The sequence below is a fragment of the Carcharhinus amblyrhynchos genome, unplaced genomic scaffold (genome assembly GCF_965287045.1).
Source record: "Carcharhinus amblyrhynchos unplaced genomic scaffold, sCarAmb.v2.hapA scaffold_53, whole genome shotgun sequence".
Taxonomy (NCBI): domain Eukaryota; kingdom Metazoa; phylum Chordata; class Chondrichthyes; order Carcharhiniformes; family Carcharhinidae; genus Carcharhinus; species Carcharhinus amblyrhynchos.
The window spans coordinates 1,872,629-1,889,814 of NW_027649794.1; the positions used below are offsets into that span (position 1 = coordinate 1,872,629).

At 51.8% G+C, this 17,186-nt stretch overlaps 1 protein-coding gene across 3 annotated transcripts in view; it reads left to right on the forward strand.

The window, feature by feature from the left end:
• LOC145337606 (basal cell adhesion molecule-like) overlaps window positions 1-17,186 on the forward strand; it is a 125,284-nt gene that overhangs the window by 80,659 nt on the left and 27,439 nt on the right. For all 3 annotated transcript variants that reach the window (XM_080182401.1, XM_080182400.1, XM_080182402.1), the window contains exons 6-9: window positions 2,797-2,979; window positions 7,426-7,550; window positions 10,608-10,764; window positions 15,959-16,074. In XM_080182401.1, coding sequence (XP_080038527.1) covers window positions 2,797-2,979; window positions 7,426-7,550; window positions 10,608-10,764; window positions 15,959-16,074 — 581 coding nt within the window. The remainder of the gene's footprint in view (window positions 1-2,796; window positions 2,980-7,425; window positions 7,551-10,607; window positions 10,765-15,958; window positions 16,075-17,186) is intronic.

Here is a 17,186-nt window from a genome sequence, read left to right on the forward strand (position 1 = left end):
CCCACTCTCCCTCTCTCTGTCTCATTTTGTCTCCCTTTCTGTCACTCTCTAGCTCTCTCTCTCCCTCTCTCTCTCTGTCTCTCTCTCTCTCTCTGTCTCTCTCTCTGTCCTCCTCTCTCTCTGTCTGTCTGCCTGTCTCTCTCTCTCTCTGTCTGTCTGCCTGTCTCTCTCTCTCTTTCTTTCACTGCCTCTCTTTCCCTCTCTCTGTTTTATTCTGTCTCACTCTCCCTCTCTCTCGCTCTCTCTCTCTCTCTGTCCATCTCTGTCTCTCACTCTCCCTCTCTCTGTCTCACTCTGTCTCTCTGTCTCACTCTATCTCTTTCCCTCTCTCTATCTCTCCCTCTCTCTTGGGTGTGTGCTGTTGAGATTAGCAGGGAGAGGGGGCTGTGTGTAAGGGGCTGTGTGTTCTCTGCAGTCTCTTTATCACACCCCTGGCTTGCCTCCCAATCAGTCTGTGTTTAAATGGGTGAATTTGCTAAGTGATAATGGTAGGTTCTCCCCAGCTGAATCTCAGCGGGACATCCCCAGTGCACACAGGGATACAGCTAATTAAAGACAGAGCTGTGACTATGAAGCCTGCCATCTCCTTCCCCACCTCACCACCTGCCAGTCACCCTTCTCGCTGTCCGTCTTTGTCTCATCTCTGTCTCTCTCTGTCCATCTCTCTCCCAATTCCTCTTTCTCTCTCTCTCTCTCACTGCCCTCTTTCTCCGTCCCTCTTTCTCACTCTCTTACTCTCTATCTATCTCTGTCTCTTTCAGATACTGTCTCTTGAAAGATAGTGGATCTCTCTCCACTATCCTTCTCTTGCTGTCTCTCTTTCTCCCTCTCCCTCTGCCTCAGTTTCCATCTCTCTCCCTTTCTCCGCCTCCTTGTCTTTCTCTGGCTCTTTGTCACTTTCTCTTTATCTCTCTCTGTCTGTCCCGCTTTTGTCTGTTTGCTCTTGTCTCTCTATCTCTCTCTCTCTCCTTCTGTCTCTCTCTGCCTCTCTGTTTTTCTCTTTCTTCCTCTCTCTCTCTGTCTGTCTCTCTCTCTCTGTCACTCTCTCTTTGCCTCACCCTCCTTCTCACTTTATTCTCTCTCTCTCCTTTTCTCTATCTATCTGTCCGTCACTCTCTCTTTGTCTCTCTCTCTCCGTCACTCTCTCCTTGTCTCTCTCTCTCCCTTCCACTTTTTTCTTCCTCTCTCCTTTTCTCTATCTGTCTGTCTCTCTCTCTCTCTCTCTTCCACTAACTTTTCTCTGGGCTGGAAAATCATAGATTTGATCTCCAAAGAATGAAGCCCTTTCATCCAGGTCAAAACTCCCAATATTGAAATTGAAGTAACTACTTTCACAATTTCAAAACCTCCCAAAGTCAACAAGATACTTCCTCAAACATTGTCACTGTTGTAACGCAACAATGAGGCACCCAATTTATACACAGCAAGATCCCACAAACAGCAATGTGACAGTGACCCCCAGATCATCAATACTTCAATTGCTTGGATTAGTATTGACCCCGGACACGATGGAGATCCATAAGCGCACTCCTAACTGCTTTCCCAAATAAGGGCCACAGCTCCATAAAATTCACCTGAGTGGATAGATGGATACCTGTGGGACTAGCTCCCACAGGGAGTGGGGAGAATGTGGGACTCGCTCCCACAGGGAGTGGGGAGAATGTGGGACTCGCTCCCACAGGGAGTGGGGAGAATGTGGGACTCGCTCCCACAGGGAGTGGGGGAGAATGTGGGACTCACTCCCACAGGGAGTGGGGAGAATGTGGGACTCGCTCCCACAGGGAGTGGGGGAGAATGTGGGACTCGCTCCCACAGGGAGTGGGGGAGAATGTGGGACTCGCTCCCACAGGGATTGGGGAGAATGTGGGACTCGCTCCCACAGGGAGTGGGGAGAATGTGGGACTCGCTCCCACAGGGAGTGGGGAGAATGTGGGACTCGCTCCCACAGGGAGTGGGGAGAATGTGGGACTCGCTCCCACAGGGAGTGGGGAGAATGTGGGACTCGCTCCCACAGGGAGTGGGGAGAATGTGGGACTCACTCCCACAGGGAGTGGGGAGAATGTGGGACTCGCTCCCACAGGGAGTGGGGAGAATGTGGGACTCGCTCCCACAGGGAGTGGGGAGAATGTGGGACTCGCTCCCACGGGGAGTGGGGAGAATGTGGGACTCGTTCCCACAGGGAGTGGGGAGAATGTGGGACTCGTTCCCACAGGGAGTGGGGAGAATGTGGGACTCGCTCCCACAGGGAGTGGGGAGAATGTGGGACTCACTCCCACAGGGAGTGGGGGAGAATGTGGGACTCGCTCCCACGGGGAGTGGGGGAGAATGTGGGACTCACTCCCACGGGGAGTGGGGGAGAATGTGGGACTCGCTCCCACAGGGAGTGGGGGAGAATGTGGGACTCGCTCCCACGGGGAGTGGGGAGAATGTGGGACTCGCTCCCACAGGGAGTGGGGAGAATGTGGGACCCGCTCCCACAGGGAGTGGGGAGAATGTGGGACTCGCTCCCACAGGGAGTGGGGAGAATGTGGGACTCACTCCCACAGGGAGTGGGGAGAATGTGGGACTCGCTCCCACAGGGAGTGGGGAGAATGTGGGACTCACTCCCACAGGGAGTGGGGGAGAATGTGGGACTTGCTCCCAGAAGGAACATTTGAAGCAAAGAGTATCGATAGATTGAAGAGGGGAGCTGGATGAAGTGAGGGAGGATGGATATGGTCATGGATGGGGTGTGGGATGAAGGGTGATTTTGTTCTCTCTGCTCCTCTCTCACTCTCTCTCTGTGTCCACCCTTAGAAATGTACATGATGTCTCGCGTGGTGAAGGAGGCGAGTGGGCTGTACACTGTGACCAATAAACTCTACTTCAAACCATCCAAGGCTGACAAGGACTCGAAATATCACTGCCAGGTTCGCTATCAGATGATGGAAGGAATGAAATATAGTCTGGATTCTGAACCATTCCAAGTCACCCTACACTGTGAGTGGTAACTCCTGCTTTCTGGGAGCACTGCAGGGGATTTGATTTGATTTATTATTGTCACGTGTGTTGGTACACAGTGAAAAGTATTGTTTCTTGCGCGCTATGCAGACAAATCATACTGTTCATAGAGCACATAGGGAAGAAGGAAAGGAGAGGGTGCAGGATGTAGTGTTACAGTCACAGCTAGGGTGTAGAGAAAGATCAACTTAATATAAGGTGGGTCCATTCAAATGTCTGGCAGCAACAGGGAAGAAACTGCACTCGAGTCGGTCAGTGTGCAATCTAATGTTGTCACATGGAGTTAAAGTTGATCTATTAGTCACGTAAAGCTTACATTAACATTGCAGTGAAACTACTGAGAAAGCCCCCTCATTGCCACAATCGGGTCAATGCACCTAACCGGCACGTCTTTCAGAATGTGGGAGGAAACCGGAGCACCCGGAGGAAACCCACGCAGACATGGGGAGAGTGTGCAGACTCCACACAGACACTGACCCAAGCCAGGAATCGAACCCAGGTCCCTGCCGCTGTAAGGCAGCGGTGCTAACCACTATGCTACCGTGCTGCCCCTATTATTGGGATACAGTGAAAAGTATTGTTTCTTGCGTGCTCTTCAAACAAAGCATACCATTCATAGAGAAGGAAACGAGAGAGTGCAGAATGCAGTAAGAACATAAGAAATAGGAGCAGGAGTAGGCCATCTAGCCCTTCGAGCCTGCCCCGCCATTCAATAAGATCATGGCTGATCTGAAGTGGATCAGTTCCACTTTCCCGCTTTCTCCCCATAACCCTTAATTCCCCTTGTCTATCAGAAATCTTTCTACCCGTGACTTAAATATATTCAGCGAGGCAGCCTCCACCACTTCAACGGGCAGAGAATTCCAGAGATTCACCACCCCTTGAGTGAAGAAGTTCCTCCTCAACTCCGATCTAAACTGCCCCCCTCCCTTATCTCGAGGCTGTGCCCTCTAGTCCTGCTATCCTTTCTAAGCGGGAAGAATCTCTCTACCTCTACCCTATCCATCCCCTTCATTATCTTATACATCTCTATAAGATCCCCCCTCAGCCTTCTAAACTCGAACGAGTACAGACCCAGTCTATTTAGTCTCTCTTCATAGTCCAACCCCCTCATCTCTGGTATCAGCCTGGTGAAACTTCTTTGCACTCCCTCCAAGGCCAATATATCCTTTTGCAAGTGCGGGGACCAAAACTGCACACAGTACTCCAGCTGCGGCCTCACCAGTACCCTGTACAGTTGCAGCAAGACCTCCTTGCTTTTATATTCAATCCCCCTCGCAATAAAGGCCAGCATCCCATTCGCCTTCCTGATCACCTGCTGCACCTGCAGACTGGGTTTTTGCGATTCGTGGACAAGGACCCCCAGGTCCCTCTGCACCATAGCACGCTGCAGCTTTTCACCCTTTAAGTAATAATCCCTCCCACTATGTAGTGTTACAGTCATAAGTAGAATGTAGAGAAAGATCAACTTAATGCAAGGAAAGTCCATTCAAAAGTCTGACAACAGCAGGGAAGAAGCTGTTCTTGAGTCGATTGGTACATATCCTCAGACCTTTGTATCTTTTTCCTGATGGAAGAAGGTGGGAGAGAGGATGTCCGGGGTGCATTGGCTCCCTGATTTTGCTGGCTACTCTTCCATGGCAGCGGGAGGTGTTGACGGAGTCAGTGGATGGGGGTGCTGGTTTGAGTGATGGACTGGGTTACATTCACTGGCACTGGAGGGGGTGCAGAGGAGATTCACTAGGTTGATTCCGGAGTTGAGAGGGTTGGCTTATGAGGAGAGATTGAGTAGACTGGGGATATACTCATTGGAATTCAGAAGAATGAGGGGAGATTTTATAGAAACATATAGGGTTATGAAGGGAATAGACAGAAGCAGGGAAGTTGTTTCCACTGGTGGGTGAAACTAGAACTAGGAGGCATAGCCTCAAAATAAGGGGAGCAGATTTAGGACTGAGTTGAGGAGGAACTTCTTCACACAAAGGGTTGTGAATCTGTGGAATTCCCTGTCCAGTTGAGGCTACCTCTTTGAATGTTTTTAAGGCAAAGATAAATAAATTATTGAACAGTAAAGGGATTAAGGGTTGTGGTGAGTGGGTGGGTAAGTGGAGCTGAGTCCATGAAAAGATCAGCCATGATCTTATTGAATGGTGGGGCAGGCTCGAGGGGCCAGATGGCCCACTCCTGCTCCTAATTCTCATGTTCTTATCTTCACAATGCTTTGTCGTTTCTTGCAGTTTTGGTCAGAGCAGGAACCACACCAAGCTGTGATACATCCAGACACAATGCGTTCTATGGTGCAACTGTAGAAATTGGAGAGAGTTGTAGCGGACATACCAAATTTCCTTAGCCTCCTGAGAAAGTAGAGGCATGGGGGGGCTTTCTTATCTACAGTGTTGGAGTGGAGGGACCAGGAGAGATTGTTGATGGGAGGAAGCTAAAGAAGGTTGTATGATGGGCAGGGGGGGACTGGGATGGCGGGGGTGAGGGAGAGTTGAGAGGCGGAGGCAATGCTGCTGACTGCAGAATCCACTGGGTTTCCTCCTGGCCTTAGGATTCGGAGTTGGGGGAATGAGTGAGGTAACAGGCTTAACGTATTACAGTGATAGGGGTGACACTGAGAAACTGTTCCTTCATAGAAATTTACAGCATGACCCAACTTGTCCACGTTGCCCTTTTTTTGAACCACTCAGCTAATCCCAGTTGCCCATGTTTGGCCCATACCACTCTATACTCATTGTACCCATATAACACTCTAAACCTGTCTCTTTTACTACCTCTGGCAGCTTGTTCCAGACACTCACCAACCTCTGTGTGAAAAAAAATTGCCCCTCTGGACCCTTTTGTATCTCTCCCCACTCACCTTAAACCTGTGCCCTCTAGTTTTAGGCTCCCCTACCTTTGGGAAAAGATATTGTCTATCTAGCTGATCTGTGCCCCTCATTATTTTGTAGACCTCTGTAAGATCACCCCTCAGCCTCCTACACTCCAAATAAAAATCCAGCCTCTCCAATCTATCAAGTCCCGGTAGTATCCTAGTAAATCTTTTCTGCACTCTTTCTTGTCTAATAATATCCTTTCTATAATAGGGTGATCAGAAATGTACACAGTATTCTAAGTGTGGCCTTACCAATGTCTTGTACAACTTCAACAAGACGCCCCAACTCCTGTATTCAATGTTCTGACCAATGAAACCAAGCATGCCAAATGCCTTCTTCACCACTCTGTCCACCTGTGACTCCACTTTCAAGGAGCTATGAACCTGTACCCCTAGATCTCTTTGTTCGGTAACTCTCCCCATCACCCTCCCATTAACTGAATAAGTCCTGCCCTGGTTCAATCTACCAAAATGCATCAGCTCGCACTTATCTAAATTAAACTCCATCTGCCATTCGTCAGCCCACTGGCCCAATTGATCAAGATCCTATTGCAATTTTAAACAACCTTTCTCACTGTCCACTATGCCACCAATATTGGTGTCATCTGCAAACTTACTAACCATGGCTCCTAAGTCCCATACCTCTCTGTCCCCGTGCCTCTTAAATTCCATATCCCTCTATACTTATCGGGGCTTGGGCCCTGTGAGTGTTGGGGAGGGTTAAGGGAGAGAGGATGGAACTTTAACATTGTTGCCATGTCACATTCAGCGGGGAACAACTGTCAGAAAAGACACCCTCATACTAAGGGGAGAGTAAATCTTGAACTCTTGCTCTCTCTCTAGCCCACCCGATCGAGAGATCCTGTGTTTGTTTGCTTCAGTCTACGCAAAGACTTCAGTTTAAGATAGTTCTAATTGTGCAACTAACTCTGCCAAGCTGAACAATTGAGTTGGCTTGACTATATGTAGAATCAGAAGGCATGCTGGGTTAGCTGAATGTTGACTGCATTCCTGAAGGGTACACAATGCAGGCAAACAACAGCAGTTACACGGACTGATTTTCCAGACAGAGAAAAAAATTCTAATAACAGGGTAAGGGTATAAATATATTTTGCTTTTATGGTGCGTCAGTTCAGTTTCAGAAGCCAGTCTCCAAGTTTGTTTAATTTTCGCCTCAGTCATGTTCATCTTTTTGTGTTCTGTTCAATAAATGAAAATGATTTTAGAACTTGTACCAAGCGCTGGGCCCTTATCTGTCCAGACGAAGGGGTGGACCCAACGCCGACTATAACTGTGCATTCTGGACTTTTAAGAGTGAGATAAGAGGATTTCTATTGGCTCAGGGGAGCGAGGGTGACAAGATGGCTGAGTGGCATTGACGCATGGTTGGGGGGATTCTGTTGGTGGATGAAGAGTGAGTTGGGGAGAAGGACGGGAGGGAAGGGTGCGGGGTATTGAGTTAATTGGCAATCGGGAAGTACAACAACACTGACTGTACACTCACCACCCCCCCTGCTTGCCCACCCCCCGCTTCCTTTCTCTGTTAGATCACACGGAGGTCGTGACCTTGAATGCCACCTCGGACGCCATCTTGAAGGAAGGCGATGATGTCACTCTCCACTGCTCCGCTGATGGCTTCCCACAGCCTGACTACATCTTCTACAAACTTGAGGTGGGTGATGGGAGAGGGTGGGAGGAGGGGAGCCAGCGACTGCTGCGGGGGGGGCGGGGGGGGGGGGGAGGTGGCTTCTGGGTGGCGCGGAGCTGCGGGTTAGGGGTGCGGTGCCAGCACAGGATGGGCAAATCATTGGGACTGACCAGAGAGCGTGGGGGGTGAATCAGAGTATGGAGGACAGAAGGGTGCAGGGTGCGAGGGTCTGTACAGAGGATGATGGGGGGAGTGGGGGGGTGCGCACGAGTGTGAGGGCAAGGGGATGAGGGGAATGGAGGGGTAGAGGGGCACTTAGTGAGGGTGGAGGCGTTTCCCTCACAGGGAGAGGGAGCTGCTCGCAAGGGAGTAGGGGATTGAGAGTGGGGAGAGTGTTGAGTGACTGGTGTTGGGGCATTGGCAGAGGGGTTCACCATGTGGCGCAGTGGGTTCGCACTACTGCCTCACAGCGCCAGGGGCCCGGGTTCGATTCCCCGGCCTCGGGTCACTGTATGAAGTCTGCACATTCTCCCCGTGTCTGCGTGGGTTTCCTCCGGGTGCTCCGGCTTCCTCCCAAACCTGAAAGATGTACAGATTAGTTGGATTGGCCGTGCTAAATTGCCCCTTTGGGTTATGGGGATAGGGCCTGGGTGGGATTGTTGTCGGTGCAGACTCGATGGGCTGAATGGCCTCCTTCTGTACTTAAGGGATTCTATGTGTTCCAGCGATTTATTGATACTTTAAGTTTATTTATTAGTGTCACAAGTAGGCTTACATTAACGTTGCAATGAAGCTACTGTGAAATTCCCCCAGTCGCCACACTCTGGCACTGTTCGGGCGCACGGTTGTTGGGTCAAAATCCTGAAATTCCCTCCCTAACGGTATTGTGGGTCAACTCACGGAACAGGGACTGCAGCGATTCAAGAAGGCAGCTCACCACCACCTTCTCCAGGGCAACTAGGGATGGGCAATAAACGCTGGCCAGCCAACGACACCCAAGTCCCACAAGAATGAATTTGATACGGCCAGTGCACCCTAACCAGCACTGTGGCAGGAAACCGGAGCGCCCAAAGGAAACCCACGCAGACACGGGGAGAACATGCAAACTCCACTCAGTGACCCAAGCCGGGAATCGAACCCAGGTCCTTGGCGCTGTGAGGCAGCGGAGCTAACCACTGTGCCGCGCCACAGTGTGACTGTTGATTTATTGATTGTGTTACAGAGCTGGTTGGCAATCTTCTGGTGAACTTGGGGTGTATCGTTTGAGTTAATCTCTCGCTCTGGGCCTGTGTGATTTCGTCGTGTTGTTGATGTGATTGGAAACATGGAAGATAGGAGCAGGAGGAGGCCATTTGGCCCATCGAGCCTGCTCCGCCATTCATCACGATCATGGCTGATTGTCCAACTCAATAGCCTAATCCTGCTTTCTCCTCTTAACCATCAATCCCATTCACCCCAATTGCGATATCCAGCTGCCTCTTGAATACATTCAATGTTTTAACATCAACTACTTCCTGTGTTAATGAATTCCAGAGGCTGCGCAAGGATATTTTGGCCCTGGAGGGAGTGCAGAGGAGGTTTACTAGGCTGATACCGGAGTTGAGGGGGTTGAGCTATGAGGAGAGGCTGAATAAACTAGGCTTGTACTCGTTAGAGTTTAGAAGAATGAGGGGAGATCTCATTGAGACGTATAAGATGATGAATGGGATGGATAGGATAGAGGTGGAGAGACTCTTCCCGCTCAAAAAAGACAGTAGGACTAGGGGGCACAGCCTCAAGATAAAAGGGGGGCGGTTTAGAACGGAGTTGAGGAGGAACTTCCTCACTCAAAGGGTGGTGAATCTCTGGAATTCTCTGCCCGTTGAAGTGGTGGAGGCTGCCTCGCTAAATATTTTTAAGACGCGGGTTGATGGGTTCTTGATAAGAGAGGGGATTAAGGGTTATGGGGAGAGGGCGGGAATGTGGAACTGAGCCACGACAGATCAGCCATGATCTTATTGAATGGCGGGGCAGGCTCGAAGGGCTAGATGGCCTACTCCTGCTCCTATTTCTTATGTTCTTATGTTCTCATCGGGTGAAGAAACATCTCCCCACCTCCGTCCTAGATGGTCTACCCTGAACCCTCAGGCTGTGACCCCCGGGTTCTAGTTCTCCCCCACCATTGGGAACATCCTCCCTGCATCTACCCTCTCCAGTCCTGTTAGAATTGTATAAGTCTCTATGAGATCCCCCCCCTCATTCATTTGACCACCAGCGAAAACAATCCTAATCTCGTCAATCTCTCATACATCAGTCCCACCATCCCCAGAATCAGCCTGGTAAACCTTTGCTGCACTCCCTCGAGGACAAGAACATCCTTCCCCAGAAAAGGAGACCAAAACGGCACACAACATTCTTGGACTCACTTGATGAAGGAACATAGAATCCTAGAATCCAAACATTTGCACCAACAGCGATCCCACCTCAGCCCTAATCCCGTAATCCCACATATTTACCCTGCTAATCGCTCTAATCTACGCATCCCAGGACACGAAGGGGCAATTTAGCATGGCCAATGCACCTAACCTACACATCCTTGGACCGCGAGATGGAAACCCACACAGACGCAGGGAGAACATGCAGACTCCGCACGGGCAGTGACCCAATCCGGGAATCGAACCCAGCTCCCTGGAGCTGTGAGGCAGCAATGCTGACCACTGCGCCACCATGCCGCAGCGCTCCAAAAGATTGTGTTCCTAAGTAAACCTGTTGGACTTTAACCTGGTGTTGTGAAACGTTGTAGTGTGCCCACCCCAGTCCAACGCCAGCATCACAGTAGTCGAGGTGTGGCCTCACCAATGCCCTGTATAATTGCAACAACACATCCCTCGCTCTTGTACTCTCTCGCAATGAAGGCCAACAGACCATCTGCCTTCTTTACGCTTGCTGAACCTGCATCCTTACCTTCAGCAACTGGTACACCCACATCCCCTTGCACACTCCCCTCTCCCAATTTGCAGCCATTCGGGTAAGAATCCGTCACCTTGTTTTTGCTTCCAAAGTGAGTAACCTCACATTTATCCAAATTCGTCTTCTCCACAGGGGAGTGAGGAGATCGAACTGAGCGGGCACAAGGATGGGATTCTTGTCCTGAAGAACCTAACCAAAGAGCAAAGTGGCCAGTACCAGTGCGAGGCTCTGGATTTCGATGCCCCCAGTGAAGTGGTTCTGAAAAAAGACGTCAGCATTTTTGTGAATTGTAAGTAACGATAGAACGGTACAGGCCCTTCGGCCCTCGATGTTGTGCCGAGCTTTGTCCGAAACCAAGGTCAAGCTATCCCACTCCCGGTCATTCTGAACCCTCACCAGTCCTACCAGACAATGTTCACCCGTCTCACACTGTCTCACCCCTGCCGGATATTTGCCAGGGGAGAGCGGGGGGTTGTGGCTGGTGCAGAGTAGCGAGCTGAGGGTTCGATGTCAACACCAGTTGGTCAAGTCATTGGGACTGGAGAGAGAGTGCGGGAGTAAATCAGAGTGTGGGGGACTGAAGGGAGAGGGGTGTGAGGGTCGGGGAAACTGAGGGTGATGGGGGGCAGGGAGCAGCATGAGGGTGTACCTGTATCACATACCTCTCCCTAAATTTGCTGCATTTACACACAACATCACTTAGTCCACATCTATCATCACCTCAGTCTTATATATCTCAACCTTATATTCAAATTCACCATTGACCCTCTCCCTTTCTCTGGAACCTCCTCCAGCCCCTACAACGCTCCCTTACCTCTGTAATCTCCCCAGCCCCTACACCCCTCCCTATTTCTGTAACCTCCTCCAGCCCTTACACCCCTCCCAATCTCTGTAACCTCCTCCAGCCCCTACGCCCCTCCCTATCTCTGTAGCTTCCCCAGCCCCTACACTTCTCCCTATCTCTGTAACCTCTTCCAGCCCCTACACTTCTCCCTATCTCTGTAACCTTCTCCAGCTCCTACAACCCTCCCTTCTCTGTAACCTCCTCCAGCCCCTACACCCCTCCGTATCTCTGTAACCTTCTCCAGCTCCTACAACCCTGCCTATCTCTGTAACCTCCTCCAGCCCCTACACCTCTCTTTATCTCTGTAACCTCCTCCAGCCCCTACACCCCTCCCTATCTCTGTAGCTTCCCCAGCCCCTACACTTCTCCCTATCTCTGTAACCTCTTCCAGCCCCTACACTTCTCCCTATCTCTGTAACCTCTTCCAGCCCCTACACTTCTCCCTATCTCTGTAACCTTCTCCAGCTCCTACAACCCTCCCTTCTCTGTAACCTCCTCCAGCCCCTACACCCCTCCGTATCTCTGTAACCTTCTCCAGCTCCTACAACCCTCCCTTCTCTGTAACCTCCTCCAGCCCCTACACCCCTCTTTATCTCTGTAACCTCCTCCAGCCCCTACACCCCTCCCTATCTCTGTAGCTTCCCCAGCCCCTACACTTCTCCCTATCTCTGTAACCTCTTCCAGCCCCTACACTTCTCCCTATCTCTGTAACCTTCTCCAGCTCCTACAACCCTCCCTTCTCTGTAACCTCCTCCAGCCCCTACACCCCTCCGTATCTCTGTAACCTTCTCCAGCTCCTACAACCCTCCCTTCTCTGTAACCTCCTCCAGCCCCTACACCCCTCTTTATCTCTGTAACCTTCTCCAGCTCCTACAACCCTGCCTATCTCTGTAACCTCCTCCAGCCCCTACACCCCTCTTTATCTCTGTAACCTCCTCCAGCCCCTACGCCCCTCCCTATCTCTGTAGCTTCCCCAGCCCCTACACTTCTCCCTATCTCTGTAACCTCTTCCAGCCCCTACACTTCTCCCTATCTCTGTAACCTTCTCCAGCTCCTACAACCCTCCCTTCTCTGTAACCTCCTCCAGCCCCTACACCCCTCCGTATCTCTGTAACCTTCTCCAGCTCCTACAACCCTGCCTATCTCTGTAACCTCCTCCAGCCCCTACACCTCTCTTTATCTCTGTAACCTCCTCCAGCCCCTACACCCCTCCCTATCTCTGTAGCTTCCCCAGCCCCTACACTTCTCCCTATCTCTGTAACCTCTTCCAGCCCCTACACTTCTCCCTATCTCTGTAACCTCTTCCAGCCCCTACACTTCTCCCTATCTCTGTAACCTTCTCCAGCTCCTACAACCCTCCCTTCTCTGTAACCTCCTCCAGCCCCTACACCCCTCCGTATCTCTGTAACCTTCTCCAGCTCCTACAACCCTCCCTTCTCTGTAACCTCCTCCAGCCCCTACACCCCTCTTTATCTCTGTAACCTCCTCCAGCCCCTACACCCCTCCCTATCTCTGTAGCTTCCCCAGCCCCTACACTTCTCCCTATCTCTGTAACCTCTTCCAGCCCCTACACTTCTCCCTATCTCTGTAACCTTCTCCAGCTCCTACAACCCTCCCTTCTCTGTAACCTCCTCCAGCCCCTACACCCCTCCGTATCTCTGTAACCTTCTCCAGCTCCTACAACCCTCCCTTCTCTGTAACCTCCTCCAGCCCCTACACCCCTCTTTATCTCTGTAACCTTCTCCAGCTCCTACAACCCTGCCTATCTCTGTTACCTTCCCCAGCCTTGACAAGCCTTCAAAATCTCTGCAATCCTCCAATTCCGGCCTCTCCAGCATCCCCTGATTCCCATCGCTCCACACTTGGTGGCCATTTCTTCAGTGCCCTGGAGACCCTGGAATTCCCTCCCTAAAGCTCTCCACCTCTCCCTCTCTCCCTCTCTCCGATATGCTCCTTCTCCCTCTGTCTCCCCCTTTAACACATCCCCTCTTTCACTGAGCTCTTGAACAGTAGCCCCTGATATCTCCTTGCCTCTCCCGAGATGGAATTCTGTCTGTCTGAGAACTTGCTTCCGTGGGGAACCTTGTTTTGTTCTGGCAAAGTTCACGGCGCTATATAAATGCAGGTTGTTGAAAATCTGGGGGAGAAGGATTAGCCGGGTGAGGGGAGGTTGGCTGACGTACTCTCCAAGCTGGAGTTGCGTGTTACTGATGTCGAGATAGAGAATAAGTATCATCGGGCGAAACGTTTCTTAATTTCTGTTTAAGCCATACACTGGCCTTGGGGGGGATCTTAAGATTCCCTCGTCGGAGGCCCCCGCTCTCTGGAAAGCCTTGCCAAGGAGTGGGGTCACTCACTCAGACAGGGCATTTTTAATTCATTTGATTTATTATTGTCACATGTGTAGATATAGACAGTGATAAGTATTGTTTCTTGAACATTATACAGACAGAGCATACTGTTCATAGAGTACATAAGGGAGCAGGAAAGGAGAGCGTGCAGAATGTAGTGTTACAGTCACAGCGAGGGTGTAGAGAAAGATCAACTTAATGCGAGGTAGGTCCATTCAAAAGTCTGACAGCAGCAGGGAAGAAGCTGTTCTGGAGTTGGTTGGAATGTGGACTTTTGTGTTTTTTTCCCAATGGAAGAAGGTGGAAGAGAGAACGTCCGGGGTGCCTGGGGTCCTTAATTACACTGACTGCTTTTCCGAGGCAGCGGGAAGTGTAGACAGAGTCAATGGATGGGAGGCTGGTCTGAGTGATGGACTGGGCTACATTCGTGAGAAACTCGCGAGGGCAGAGGTGAGGGGGGAGGGTCAGTGAGTGGGGGGGGCGGGTGGTGAGGTTAGATAAGTGTGAGGGAAAGAATCTGGCATCATCCGATTGGGTGATGGGAGTGCTTACTCGCTCTCCAATTGCGAGAGTGTGAGATCAGACTCCGTCTTGTTGAATGGAGGAACAGGCTTGATGGGCCGAATGGCCTACTTCTTCTGTTCTGCCGTCTCTCAGCCTTGCGGACAGTGTCAGTGGCCGGGCATTGCCAAAGTGGAGACCCCCCATTGGTGGGAGACCTGGGAGATGGATGGGTGGGGGTTAGGTTGTGTTGGTGGGGCGCAGGGATAGCGAGTGTCTGACCTCTTACACAGCTTCCCAATCGGAGCCAGCGACCCTGAGCATCATGGAAAGGTTGGGTGGTGACAACTACACGTCAAACTAGGGGGCTGGAGGAGTCACAGGAGGGAGAAGGCCTTGGGCTCCACATCTCAGACATGGCCAACTATGTGGTACGGGTGTTAGGTATAGAGGCGCAGTGAGGGCAGTGCTCTCCCTCACACAGAGAGAGGGGGAGGGAGGGCAAGGGAGGGAGAGTGGGAGAGGAAGGGAGGGTGGGAGGAAGGGGAAGAGGGAGGGAGAGAGAGATAGGGAGAGAGATGGAGAGTAGGAGGCAGGAAAAGAGAGAGGGAGGGAAAGGGAGGGAGGGAGATAGAGAGAGGGGAACAAGAGTGGGGTAGGTAGGGAGAGAGAGGGAAGGAGAGAGAGATGGAGAGAGAGAGAGGGCAAGAGAGAGAGAGAGAGAGGGAGAGGGAGGGAGAGAGAGAGGGAGATAGAGAGAGGGGAACAAGAGTGGGGTAGGTAGGGAGAGAGAGGGAAGGAGAGAGAGATGGAGAGAGAGAGAGGGCAAGAGAGAGAGAGGGAGAGGGAGGGAGAGAGAGAGGGAGATAGAGAGAGGGGAACAAGAGTGGGGTAGGGAGGGAGAGAGAGGTGGAGAGAGAGAGAAGGCAAGAGAGAGAGAGAGAGGGAGGGAGGGAGAGAGAGAGGGCGGGAAAGGGAGAGAGAGGGAGATAGAGGGGAAGGAGAGTGGGGTAGGTAGGGAGAGAGAGGGAGAGAGAGAGAGATGGAGAGAGAGAGGAAGGGAAAGGGAGAGAGAGAGAGAGAGAGAGAGGGGAAGGAGAGTGGGGTAGGTAGGGAGAGAGAGGGAGGGAGAGAGAGATGGAGAGAGAGAGGAAGGGAAAGGGAGAGAGAGAGAGAGGGAGGGAGAGAGAGAGGGCGGGAAAGAGAGAGAGAGGGAGATAGAGGGGAAGGAGAGTGGGGTAGGTAGGGAGAGGGAGGGAGAGAGAGATGGAGAGAGAGAGGAAGGGAAAGGGAGAGAGAGAGAGAGAAGAAGAGTGGGAGAGGGAAGAAACAAGGGAGGGAGAGTGGTAGAGAGAGAGATAGAGAGAGACAGAGAGAGAAAGGGAAGGAGGGATAGAGAGAGTGTGAGGGAGAGTGGGAGGGGGAGACGGAGAGTGGGGGAGAGAGAGGGAAGGAGGGAGAGAGAGAGACGGAGGGAGCTTGGGGGAGGGGAGGAGAGTGATGGAGAGAGCGGGAGGGAAGAAAAGGGAGAGCATGTGGGAAAGGGAAGGAGAGAGACAGATGGGGAGGAAGGGGGGGAGGGAGGGAGAAGGAGGGAGGGAGAAAAAGAGAGCAAGGTAGAGAGAGGGAGGGAGCGAGGTAGAGAGAGGGAGAGAAAGAGAAGGAGGGAGGGACATGGAGGGTAAAGTAAAGGAAGTTTTCTGTAACTGCCTCTGATCATATCTCTCTGTCTCTCTCTCTCTTCTCCACTCCCTGTCCCCCGCTTACATTCCCCCTCACTGGAGCAGACCTGGACCCTCTCGTGTTCAATCCCAAGGGACCGATCACTGTACGTCGCGAAGACGACATCCAGGTTTCCTGCGTCACTCAGGGATCGGTGACCCCCAAGATCATGTGGAAGAAGGTTCGTCATCCATTGTAGACAAAAAACTAACGTGCGGCTGTCCCTGTGATGGAGCAGTATCCCCCCTGGGAGAGGACAGCCCATATCCGTGTGACTCTGGACGCACCGTTCTTGGCGAACCTGTCCCCCCAGGGGGTTGGGGCCTTGTTTCGATGCCTCCTCGGGGCTGTTTATCGAGGTGGGAGGGATTCCCCTCACTCCTGCCGAACCCAGTTAGGGTCTTGGCTTTCCTCTCTGACGGGTTGGAGTTAGCCTGTCACGTGTAGGCCAGACCCCAGTAAGGATGGCAGATTTCCTTCCCTAGAGCATCATAAAATTATAGAATGCCCACAGCGCGGGGGGAGGACCCACTTGGCCCTTTGAGCCTGCATCGACAATAATCTCACCCAGGCCCCATTCCCGTAACCCCATGCATTTATCCGAGCCAATCCCTGGATGCAATGTAGCGTCTAACTCGCATATCTTCAAATTGTGGGAGGAAATCGGAGCACCCGGAGGAAACCCATGCGGATATGGGGGGAACATGCAAACTCCACACACATCAGTGACCCAAGCTGGGAATCGAACCCGGGTCCCTGGCGCTGTGAGACAGCAGTGCTAACCACTGTGCCACCCGCACGCCATGTATTATGCAGCACCTTGCCAACTGCACTTGGCAGTGATGATTGCTTACTTTGGGATGAATTTTAGGAATTTACGTCTACTTATCTCAGTTTCGTCGCTCTCCGCGCTTTCCAACAGCCTGTGTAAAAGTTTATTGATTAGTGTCAGGAGTCGGCGTACATTAACACTGCAATGAAGTCAGTGTGAAAATCCCCTGGTTGCCACCTGTTTGGGTACACCGAGGGAGAATTTAGTACAGCCAATGCATCTAACCAGCACGTCTTTCGGACTGAGGGAGGAAACCGGAGCACCCGGAGGAAACCCACGCAGGGACGGGGAGAATGTACCAACTCCACACGGACAGTGACCCAAGCCGGGAATCGAACCCGGGTCCCTGGCGCTGTGAGGCAGCGGCGCTAACCACTGTGCCGCCCCAGTTCGATCCCAGTTACGTTCACGTTCACCAATGTTGAGGTGAGCCGTGTTTTCGATGACTGTAAGTGAAGGAG